The sequence below is a fragment of the Manacus candei genome, unplaced genomic scaffold, assembly GCF_025592945.1.
Source record: "Manacus candei isolate 608988 ecotype Guabito, Panama unplaced genomic scaffold, ASM2559294v1 h1tg000047l, whole genome shotgun sequence".
Lineage (NCBI taxonomy): Eukaryota > Metazoa > Chordata > Aves > Passeriformes > Pipridae > Manacus > Manacus candei.
This window is the reverse complement of record NW_026138095.1, coordinates 7,214,714-7,226,585: the sequence shown is the minus strand read 5'-3', so window position 1 is coordinate 7,226,585 and position 11,872 is coordinate 7,214,714. Positions and strand designations below refer to the sequence as shown.

The window sequence follows — 11,872 nt, the reverse complement described above, 5'->3', positions numbered from 1 at the left end:
AAAAGCGAAGAAGCACGGCACGATGCCTTTTAGGAGGTTTGGGATCAGCAGAGCAGCTCTGATTGACTCAAACTCTGCACATCAGGCATAAAGGTGGAGGCATTTTCCTGTAAGCTGGCTAAAACTCACTGTGGTTACATAACCTGGAAGTGCTCTGATTTCTGGCTACATTAAAGAAAAGGGGAAAAGCTGAGATCTGTATGAGCACAGGGAGCAGAGCCCTGCAAACCCCTGGCACTCACCTTGTCGACCTTCTCCAGGTTTGCCCGCAGCTGTTTCTGAAGGGTGTAAAGCGACGAGAGCGAGAGCGTCTCCAGGTCAGAGAAGGAGCGCAGGAATTGTGGGTCCTGGCCTGTGTGGATCCTCTCCAGCTCCTCCTGCAGTTTCTTCACTTGCAGCTCCAAGGCTTCCCTCTGCTCCCGGGCCAGTTCACATTCCATGTTAGCTGTGTTGGCGCGATCATTTGCTTCCTCTGCCTCCTTTTTCCAAGCATCACAAGCCTATGAGTTCCAACAAAGAGGGTAAAAGAAGCACCCTGAAAACTCAGTCTCCCAAGAGAATTCCAGGCAAAAGAATCCACTTCCATACACTGCTCACCAGTTCTGTCCAATCTGCCCTGGTCCCAAATTCTGAAACATGTCTGGAGCTTTGCTTCAAGGCTCTGCTCATTCCAGACATCCCATCTGGCTGGGCTGTGGTTCTACACATCTGGCTCACACCGTTCAGTGGATGAACTTTGCATGCTGGCAAATTACCATGAATCAAAGTCAACTGGCAGGTCTGAGACACTGTCAAGTGCCTCAGTGCATCTGTTATGACACCTGGACACACTGCCAGCACCTGAACCACATCAGGCACGGTGATTCATCCCCCTTTCCAAGGGATGGGAAAGAAGAAGAATGCTGAAGAGAATCTGTAAAACCTACAGCTCTATCCATCACCTCAGTGTCTGGAGGACTCCTGTTGAAAGGCTGACACCCTCCTATTCTATACTCCCTAATCCCTGTTCCCAGGAGTTGCCCAAGTACCTGTTTGGCTTGTTTCCAAGACTCTTCCCACTGCTTTATTGTGCCGTTGGCCTCATCCAGTTCTTGTCGCAGCCGTGCCAGCTCCGCAGCACCTGGACCTGACAGAAATGCAGGTGAGGTACTGGGCGAAAAACTCCCCGAAGCAAAGTGTTCCCATATGCTGCTGTTCATCCCATTTAAACCTGTTTCACAGGGAAATAGAGAGGGTTATGTCACAGGTGCTGGCAATTTCCCCATTTCCTCCCTACCCCTGTGAAATCCGGGATTCAAAAACGTGTCAACAGGATAAAAAGTTCATCTTAAGAATCAGTTTCATCCCCAGGACCCCGGAGTCCATCACAGAGGAACTTTATAGGGAAATTTCACACCATTAAGCCTCATCTTTAGTGGAGGACCCACGATACTGAGTGGAGGCAACTCTTGAATCAGACTGCTTTTAGAAGCATCGATTTTACAGCAGAGCTGACAATCAGCTGGAATCCCCCTTCTCACAGGAGAACCCCTGACCTGCTACTACATTCCCACTTTTCCATGCAGCACAGCCACCACAGTTGGTTCACACAGCCCAGGTGGTGCTTCCTCTCACACTGCACCCTAAGAAACTTCTGCTTTTGGCTCCTCAGTCTGGGGCTTAGAAAAGGAGTCTCACTTGCAAACAGTGGCATGAAAATGCTCCAAGTCATCACTGTTTCCACGTGCAAAAAACAGAACTAACTAGAAAATCCTGTTTATAAAAAGGTAGAGAGACAACAGTATCTACATCAGCTTCATCCTCAGCAGAGTTCTAGCACAGAGCTAGTGAACAGCATCAGAGAAGACTGACTAACCACCTCCCTATTTTAGCTTGTTGAAATAAATGCCCTTTTCAGGAAGAAATTCAAGGTTTAGGAGACAAAGCAGTGGGAAAACAGGAGTAGACAAAACTAGCTATTTTTCCACTGAGTCCAATGTTTGTACTCTTTTAATAACAAAAATGTTTTCACTTAAATGAATTACCCACACCTTGTACTCAGAGGAGAACTAGTAGGAAAAGGTAATATTGAGACAGAGTGTGGACTCTTACCCACACAGTTTGCTCCAGTCTGATGTGGGAATCATTTTCATGCTATGGTGCTCACCACTGGCTGTGAACATTCCTAAATTAAGTTGCAAGTGATAATTCTGATCTTAGAGCAGCTGAACTGTGTCTGCAAGTAAGCCCTGGAGCCAACGGCCTCTCCCCAAGGTCTAACCCACCACCACCGACTTCCCATTTAGTACCAGCCAAGACACAAATAGTTACAAAAATGCAGTTGAAAAATGGTAACTTGTCTTCACCAAGGGTTCAAGGCACATTAACAACTCATTTAGCAGAGCAGCAAAGGATCTTTGCTGGCTCAGGCCACTTACCAGAGATCATTTCAGCTGCTCTGAAGGGTGCTCAGTAGAAAGCAAGAAGTTTTAATGGAACCCCAACTCACATTCTGTTTTTTAAACTTCAGTTTTCTTGAATGGGAATCTAGCACTAAATGGGATGCTGGCAAGCCACAAATTCTGCCATAATGCTGATCGAGCTGATCTTGCAATTTGTTTTTACTCTCTCTTTCCACCTGCTGTTCTCATTTCACATCTGAAGTCTCAAGCCTCTCTGGTCAGGAATGCCTTCTCTGTGCATTTTGCATCAGCACAGTGGAAACCAGCCCAGGACTAGGTATTTTTTCACTCAATTGCAATACAAAAAAATTAATAACTACACACTCTACACGTTACTTATGTGCATTCAGTAATTTACATGGAACAGATTCCAGATTGCCAACTGCTAGGTAACTATTTATATATCTTCTCAAAACCTCACCAACCGGTATTTCAGGAAAATATCTAACCTTTTTCTTATAAATGAATTATTAAAATGCATTTGTGAATCTCCTGCATTTTTTTTGGCTTTTCATTTGCATAAATACATAGTCAAGAAAAAATATAACTCTTATTTCTTCTGAAATTAAAAACAGGCCTTATCAGCAATTTTTCTTTTCCTTACTAAAACGGGGACAAACAGCCAGCCTCAACCCTAATTAATAGCTGAGATGCCCTCTGATGTCTCTTATTATAGTAATTGTAAAAGCTGCTGAAGCCAAACAAACAGCAATGACAAGCATGGAAACATGGGTTTGGGCTGTGCAAACACGGGATGCAGTTACACAGATAAGTGCATGCTGAAACAGATTACAAAAGCATGTAATCGTTTTATTAGGTTAAGCTGAATATTAAAGATTAAAGTGTATCTCAAATTTGAAGAGGCATTTATGTCTAGCATCAATAGAGAGAATTAATATTTACTGTTATTAACAGAAACGAGCGGAACACTGGTGTCACTGTAGCCTGGAGCCCAAACAGTTTTATTTCTCATGGCAACCCTGTGTCTTGATAACAAAATAGTTTGTCCCCTCAGTTCCCAGTTCTTCCTGATACAGCTGAAGCTCCAAAGCACTTTCTCCTCCCTTCACTCCCTCATACAGGAAAGAGATTCTCAAGGGGGGGAAGGAGCCAAGGGGACAAAGCTGGAAAATTAACTTTTTGCAAAGTCCACACTGCAAAACTGGTGCAGAGCATCAAACAGAAAAATTACAATGCCCTAAGCCTGCTCTAGAGCTTCCAGAGCCAACCTGACCCACAAGCAGCCCCAAAGGCAAAATGCAATCCCCACCTTAACTAAGCAAAGCTGAGGACCCAGCTCTGAGTTTTATATGAAGTCTCAGCACAGAACTGCTGTCAGGAAAAGGCAGAGATCTTTTCCCTGAAAGGCATCATCAGAGCAAGTCAATTAACCTATCTGCCCCTTTCTCTCAGCCTAGAAACACAGAAAGTAGAGGGAATTGCTCCCTTGCTCACAAGGTATTAGCTGATTTTTTGTAAAGCAGCTTCTAGTACCATTGCTGTTCTCATGGGAAGAAGAGATACAAATGACAGCAGTGAAATAACACATTAAATTAAAGCTAACTTAAAAGAAAATACTTACATGGCACAGACAGGCATGTACATGGGGACACACACACTGTGCATTTACCTAATGATCCATGAGAAGCTGATGTCCCCAGGAACGTGTTTTCTGATTGGCTTAAGTGTCCCTGGGGCTGATGGAGGAAATGCGATGAGAGGCTGACCGGTGGAGAAGGAGAGGCAGAGTGAAAGGAGGCAGAGCTTCCAAGGGACCCGGGGATATTTACAGGAGCAGAACTTTGCAGCAAACTCCCACCTGGACAAAGAACACACAGAGAGGATGGCTATGTATGACCATGAGGTGTGGGCACAGGGCAGGAGTTCAGAGCAGAAGGCGGTAGGTTCCCTTTCTCCTCCCTAAGCCCCTCGGGATTCCCTCCACTTCTCCTCATGATTTATTCCCCTCTTTTAGAGGGGCCTTTAAGAGGAGCACTGAAGCTGCCATCCCATGACCCACGTAGGTTAAGACCCTCCAGGATTCAGTGGATCATTCTTTTACTGGCCAAAGCAACAGAAGGTTTCCTGAGCAGAGTTCAGTCCCTGTCAGCCTAGAGAAGATGAATTTGGTAAAACACTCTGTCACGAAAAATTCACTGCTAAAACATGTGTCTCTGCCTCTAATGCTTCCAAACAACCTGTAATGAGAAGACTGTCATGCCAGGTGAAGTCATGATCTTAACCACTAAAAATCAGTGCCTAGCTTTAGATAGTTCAGATATACCTGAGTGCCTGGATCTATCAGTAATAAAAAAACCAAATAAAGGAAAGCCTAAGCTCAAAAGACATCAACTTCCCTTACACTGGAGGTTAGTCTGCCTGCCACACAGATTAAGGGAGGTCTGAGCCCTGCTCCCTTCTCAGAAGATCACTAGGTAACACCAGCCCTGATGGAAACAGAAGGATCCCTAAGGCACTGCAGATGGGGAGCAGCAGAAGCAGGGCTGGCAGCAGAAGGTACAGTAAACTCTCTGACCAGGTTCTAACCTTTGGCAAGGAAGTGGAAGTGATATTCTCTAGAGCTCTTTCCACAGCTCCCTTCCTACCTCTACAGCTCCAGGCAGTGCAGCTCCCTTGGAAACCTTCAGACAAGCAGAGTTTGCTCCTGTTCAAACACTTGCTTTACACAGCAAGGGCGGCCAGAAACTACAACCACTTCCAAAAAGCTACGAGACGTTTCGTTTTTCCCTGGACACCCATCAGAGACAGGCAGAAGAGGCCTTAGCCTACCTCCACGTATCAAAATGAGACAGACAGTACAGGAATCAGATCAGCAGACCATGACGACACTCTGTGACAGATGGATGGCATTACCAGGTCAGTGAGTTTCCTCTTACAGCTAGGGAGAACTTTCTGCTTAAGATGCAAATTGTTATGCTTTGGTTTTTAAATTTATCAGATGCCTTCTAGAGTCCACTTACACACTCAAAAAAAAAAAAAAGGAAAAAAAAAGAAAAAAAAAAAAAGAAAAAAAGAAAAAAAATCAAGCAAGTCCCATTCAGTCTCAAGAAACATCCCCAAGACATCTGGGCCCAATGGCAACAACTCAGCTCTGCTAGTCAGTAAGGGCAAGCTCTCACTTCAAAGATGCTCAGGGGTTGCCAGAGTTTGTTATAATTGCTGCTTTAACCAATGTTATTTTGAGACTGGTTTTAGAGCTTGGTTGGGCTGGCTCCACTGAGGTGACTGGGCAACACTGCTTGGCAGAAGATAAAGAAAGCTCTGTTGCTTTCATGTACCTATCATGATGCCACTCGTGTGGGGCACTGTGCTGCTGTCAAATGTCTTCTCCAGGGCAGCCACTCCGAATTCATTCAGGTCCAGGTCATCCAAGGCAGACTCTGCCAGACACAGAGGTACCAATTATGTTATAAAGGACCAACAACTTCAAGAGATAGGATGGCCCAAAGAGCCTACATGCAGAGGAGCCTGCACTCTCTATTTGTCAGGGCTCTACTCTACGCCCTGTTCTGAGACTGTTTGGCAGAAGAGTCATGGGCAGCTTTTCAATTCAGGTTCTTTTACCTGATCTGATTTCTTTTTGTCTCAAAGTATTCCCAAATGTTTTATGAAAACAAAAATCCAATGAAATAACAGCAGATCCCATAAGCCTTCCCCAAACTGCTCTCCTAAAGCTGTCTCTAATATGCAGGAACACTGGCTTATGGAATGTCTGGGTCTGGCTTGTGCTTTGTCCCTACCTTCCCAAAAAGTAGAAGGGAACACTGAAAAACATCTCTGAGGTTCAAAGATAGGGTAAAATAAAGCTTATTAATGCCTGCAAGTGTTATATCTGTTTGAACATGCCTCATCACTAATGATGATCAATATAATTCCATCCCACACATGCCCACTCATTTCTATTATTATTTTTATCAAATTAGTGAGATCACCTCAGAAATGTTATATTTAATTAAATAAAAATGAAAAAAGAAAAAAGAAAAACAGGTGACCAAAAAGCCTGTACCTATCTAAGAGTGACTCCACTCTCTGGATTCTCATGTTTTCCTTTTTCTTTCAGCCTCTGTCCTACACTCTGTGAAGGGCAAGTCCTTACAATCCACCTGGAGGCAGCCCTGGCTATAAAACTGTCATTTAGAACATAAGGGATTGTAACTGTGGAAAAATGCCCCTGTGATTTCCTGCCTAGTCCAAGACCTCTTTGTCACTTTGACAAACCTAAAACTAAGGCCCTTTACAACCATGTGACATTCTGAGTAAGTGGCTCAGAGGCCTTCAGTTGGTCCCGTGGGTGAATTTCATCCATAATGACCTGCAGAAAACATCAGATGTGTCACAGTCACAGAACAAGCCTCAGGAATCTGCCAGCACTGACAGAGACGGAAAACTGGAGGTCACTGGAACACCCATGATATTCCAGCTCTCATACCTGGCAATCCATGTCTGAGGAAGCCCTACCAGCACGAATCAAAAAAAGCAAAGTTACCTATGACAGACTCAACGGTGTCACTGGTTGGGTAGAAGGGAAGGGCATTGGCATTCATGCCTGGAATGCTGCTGGTGCCAGCAGGGCTCGGGGGTGTTGCAGCCAGACTGGAGGTGATACTAGAGGAGATGCTGGATGTCAGTGGGCTCCCCACTGGGAGAATACCCAGAATGTCCTGAAACAAGAGTTTGAGAAGGGAAAGAGGAAGGACATAAAACATCTTTACAGAAGAACCCCTTCAGAAACACGCAGCAACGAGCCACAGATCAGCAGCAAACCTGTTTCCTGCCTGCTTCCAAGCTGACAGATGGCTACTGCTACTACTGGGCTGGGGGTGGGGAGAGATTAACAGCTTTTCTTTAATTTCTGTCGACTGGTCTCCATTCCATGTCCCTCCCCCAGTATTCTAAACATCTTTCAGGCTGCCCCAGAATTAACTCCTGTGACCCACAGGTTGCATGCAATCACAGCCATGGGCCACACAATCACTCACTCAGTTCAGCACACGACTTAGAACCTGATATTAAATTCCCTTTGCCAAATCCTTGAACTCAGATGACTCCAGAGATCCATTCCAGCTCAATTTTCTGTAATTTGAAGACTCTCTCCAGCACAGTTCAGCCCTATGAATCCATCCTGAATTCATTCAGGTCTAACTACTCACAAATAACACCTCCAGCAAATCATCCCATCCTCATAAAGTAATCCCTCCAGCTGAGCATCCCTAATGGTGTCTGGACTGTTATTTACTCCCTGCAGAGCTGTCTGGATCCACAGAGATTTCTCAGTGGTGGTGGAAGCACTGAGCTGGGTTTAGAGCCCTGCTGGCAGTACCATACCTGTTTGGGCTGTAACAAAGGTTGCTCCTGGCTCCTGTGTTCCAGTGAGTGGGACTTCATTTTTGCTTGCTGCAGTAAAGAAACAAAACAAAAGATAAGCAGAGGGATTATTTAGCAAAATTTGAAATGGTAAACACAGCCCACTCCTCTCTCAGTCTGCTCAAGGCACTAGAGAATTTGGAGAGAGGGAAAGCACAGCAAACTGAAAACGCTCCAAGTAATTTATGCTTTCTGTACACCAAGATATCACCCTTAGAGTTACGTAAAGACTTGTCACAATGACATTTGCCTTCAGTGCTGCTCCAAGTCCCCTGCTACCACAAAGCACATCCTAAGAACCAAGATCAAAAATGAATTATTTTGCCTTGCTATAACTAACTTATCAGCCCTACTAGCGTCTAAAAACCAGAAAGGGCCAGAAATGGTGGGAGGCATACTACATTTTTAAATTATGTAAATATTTTTCAGTTTGGGGAAAATAAAGTCTGTATATTACGTTTTTGCTCAAACTCTTCCAGCTCCCAGCTAGGACTGCAAAGTAAAATACAGAGATAACTAATCAACTTTCAAAAAAACATCATTAAAACTGATTTTATAAAAAAATCCTTCCCCCATCCATTAACATGAGAGCTCAAAGCTATAAAACATAAGTGAGGTTAAGACTGCCTGGAATTGCAAAAGTTCACAATGCCAACATACACTTAGAATTCCACTACCCAGCCTAAAAATTCAGCTTAAGGACCTTCCAGCACTATATCCTTAATGGATATCAATTCTCTTGCCTTGCAACATCAGTCAATTCTGATGGAACTCAGTTGGGAAGGAAGTGGCCTCAGGAGCCTGTCAGTGTGTAACAGTCTGTCTGCAGACCTTGCTCCCTTCCTCCCGTGCTGTGACACGGCACAGGGAGATCAATCACAGCCTCTGGGCACAGAGAGGGAGCAAAAAAAGTACTGAGAGTCAGTGCTGCTTGTTTACTCCCTCTCCAGCCTCCCCAGTCTGAAACACAGACATATATTCCAGGCATAAAGTGCACACGATGGTTTTTATCCCAAATGCAGGCAAGGCACCATCTCTGCAGGGAGATGTGCAACAGCAGCACACGAGACACCCCGCTGACCTGAAGTGATATGCCTTGACTTCTTGGCTTAAACAGTCTCATGACAAAGATAAATGATTGCTGGAGAGGGATGACATAACCAGACAGGCGAAAGAGCAGTGGAAGAATTCATCCCTTGGTTTTACTTCATTAAATCATTTTCCCTGCTCAGTTGTACGCCTGTGGGCAGATGGGGAGGTCAAAGCCTGGCAGCCAGGCAGTTGAGATATGGACACAAAGATCCTTCTGCAGTGGGTACCACTCTCTCACGCTTCCCTGAACAACATGCAGTGTGTTTACACACAGCAGAACTGCCACTGAACCCACCACGGGCTTGTTCTCCTTTGTGAGCGGGAGCTGCGTTACGTGAGTGCATCTGTGTGTGTCTGATAACACGCCTGCTACATTATCCAACACATCCCTGCCCCCCCGACACTCCCCTGAACACAAAATGTGCTATCACAGACGTCACAGCTGAAGGGAAGGCACTTACACAGCCGTGCCCCCACTGAGAGGCTTCCTGCCAACGTAGGGAGTTTGCTCTGCTGCAGTTTAGTCGTACTGGAAGGGGTTTTTTTCCTTTAAGGAGGGGAAAAGTGAACCCATTTCCACGTTAGTCCCAATTTCCACTGCCTTGAATTCACAAAACATGAGCAAACCAAATGTCACCACTAAGCCAGTCTCCTTTAGCTCTGAATAACATTAGAAAGGGCATACATCGAGACAAAAATTCAAAGGACAGGCTGAAATTCTCCAGTTCACTCTGCTGCAGTCAGGGAAGAGGACAAGGGACATAAATTATGAGTGAAACTAAATGTTTTCTGACCAGCATGGAACAAACCTACTGTGCTGTGTGTCAGGACTTGGGAACACCTCCTGGTTGTGGCATTCAAGTCCTTCCAGTGCAGCCAGCATTTTTCCAGCTTGCTAAATCTTTTGGGACTGGGGAAAAGTATTTTTAGCTTTAACTGCTGGCTCAGCCTTACCACAAACTATGTGGAATCTATTAAGACAGAAGGTGTATTTTTCATTCTAATAAGATAGAAACTATTTGTACTAATTCTACAGAGGAAAAATGACAAGCCCATTGCAGAGCTGAGCCAGAGCGACTCCAACGTTTTTATATAGGAGTTGACAAAGTTAAATGCCTAATTAGTGGTCCAATTTATAGGGTACATGAGAATCTCTGGTGCCCACTGCAGCCAAAGGGAATTACAGAAGAATTTAAAAAGTAAGTAATTACAGATTAAAATAAAATTAAATCAGGACATTTATGAGACACCTAATTTTGTCTGTAGAAGCCTAGCATAAGGCAATTGTGATTACTTCTGTCTATACCTTAATAGCTATTTATTCCAGTCATTTAACACAGGTTTTGCTTAATTAAAGCCACATAATTAAGAAGCTATGTGAATAAAGCATCTTTGTAGCACAGATTCAACTTCAGATATGAATGCTCATCCTCTGGTCCTCCTTTTAAAAGTCCTATTCATGCTCCAACCCCTTTCTCCTTGGCTTAGGCTTGCTGCCCATTTTCTCCAAAGCAGGGCCTCCCTGGCACTCTGCCTCTGCTGGCAGCAGACAGGGGTTCTCTCAGTCCTTCAGCTCTGGGTTCACTCCTCCTTTGCAGCAGAGGCCACAGAGAACGAGGACATGCTTTTTCTTTTGTTTCTAAACAACTGTTACAAGCTGCTGTGCCCATGAGAAGTGCCAGGATCACAGCATGGTCTGCTCTTTACCCCCAAAGACGTGTTGCATCAATTTGCAGTTTCCTAAGCCACATCCCCGTTAAGCCAGACAATGGAAGCATTTATAAGAGAGCACACATGCATATAGCTTAATCTGGATTTGTCACTGCATCATTTTAATTAGACTAAACAGTGTTCAAGACTTGGTCCTACTGCAAAGCTTGGTCATATTTTCCCAAAGCTGTAAAAATAAATAAAACAAACCCCATGGAGTCTGCTTCTAAATTCAACTACTTTATGCAAGACCTTGTCTGGACGGAATATTTCCACTGTTTTCTCACAGCAGCGCAATACAGAAGCAGCAGTACAGACTCATTAAGGCTGACTAATGGCACAGACAAGAGCTTAAACGTAGCCAGGCTGAAAGCAGCTCTTCTTGTCATCTCTGTTCTCAGGCAACACAGACCTGGTATTCTTATTCCTTTTTATATTTTTTTTTTCAAAAGAACTTGGGAGATATTTTTGCAGGCACCTCCTCATGCAAGTAGCTATTCCCTTCCCCCTAAATCAAGATGTTGTTCTATTACAATTACAAACCCAGTGAGACATAAAACCTGAGACCAGAGCTCTGGGTTGGGCTCAGGTTGGAAGGGACAGTGCAGAGAAACTATTCATTGTAACATCAAGAAAGCAAATTCACACTAAGAAGCTGACTGTGGAGAAGCTCATGTGTGGCAAAGAGATGGAAGAGACTGTTGCAGGCCTAGGGAGCACTATGAATAAGGCATGACACCAGGAAGAAGACTGGGGAAGCAGCAAGGCGAGACTGGGATATCCAAAAGGGATAAGAGGGAATGTCATTAAAAGATATGGATTGGGTAAGATTCAGAGGATTCTTCAAATGAGAATGAGGAATTGAAATTTAATACAGAAGCCACAGGAGAGAGTCAAGGATCAGAATGATAGGGCCAGAGAGGAAAGACACAACTAACATGACATTTTTAATACACCAGAGAAATGAACAGTGAAAACAGAAGACAAACCAAGTCATAGAGGTCAAGGTAAGAGTCTGGAGTGGGAACAGAGAAGGAAGGATGAGACAATGAGACAATACAGCAAAAGAAACAGCAACTCTTGGCAAGGAACTAAATATGGAAAAAGAAAGACCAAGAAGTGATGTGAGAAGCTACCGAGGGTCAACACAGGACAGGAGTTGTGAGGGGTTGGGAAAACAAGCAGCAGCTCCACTTCCACAAAACAGAGTGTGTGATGGCAGCAAGGCAGACAAGAACGGATGT

The 11,872-nt window shown here is 44.4% G+C and overlaps 1 protein-coding gene across 6 annotated transcripts in view; it reads right to left on the bottom strand.

Moving 5' to 3' along the window:
* Positions 1 to 11,872, bottom strand: part of UNK (unk zinc finger) — a 46,043-nt gene that overhangs the window by 4,353 nt on the left and 29,818 nt on the right. For 4 of the 6 annotated variants that reach the window (XM_051797807.1, XM_051797802.1, XM_051797803.1 and 1 more), the window contains 6 exons: positions 7,788 to 7,856; positions 6,949 to 7,123; positions 5,741 to 5,842; positions 4,072 to 4,260; positions 1,029 to 1,210; positions 243 to 500 (listed from right to left, as the gene is read on the bottom strand). In XM_051797807.1, coding sequence (XP_051653767.1) covers positions 243 to 500; positions 1,029 to 1,210; positions 4,072 to 4,260; positions 5,741 to 5,842; positions 6,949 to 7,123; positions 7,788 to 7,856 — 975 coding nt within the window. The remainder of the gene's footprint in view (positions 1 to 242; positions 501 to 1,028; positions 1,211 to 4,071; positions 4,261 to 5,740; positions 5,843 to 6,948; positions 7,124 to 7,787; positions 7,857 to 11,872) is intronic. The other 2 variants (XM_051797804.1, XM_051797805.1) reach the window with 2 other exon arrangements.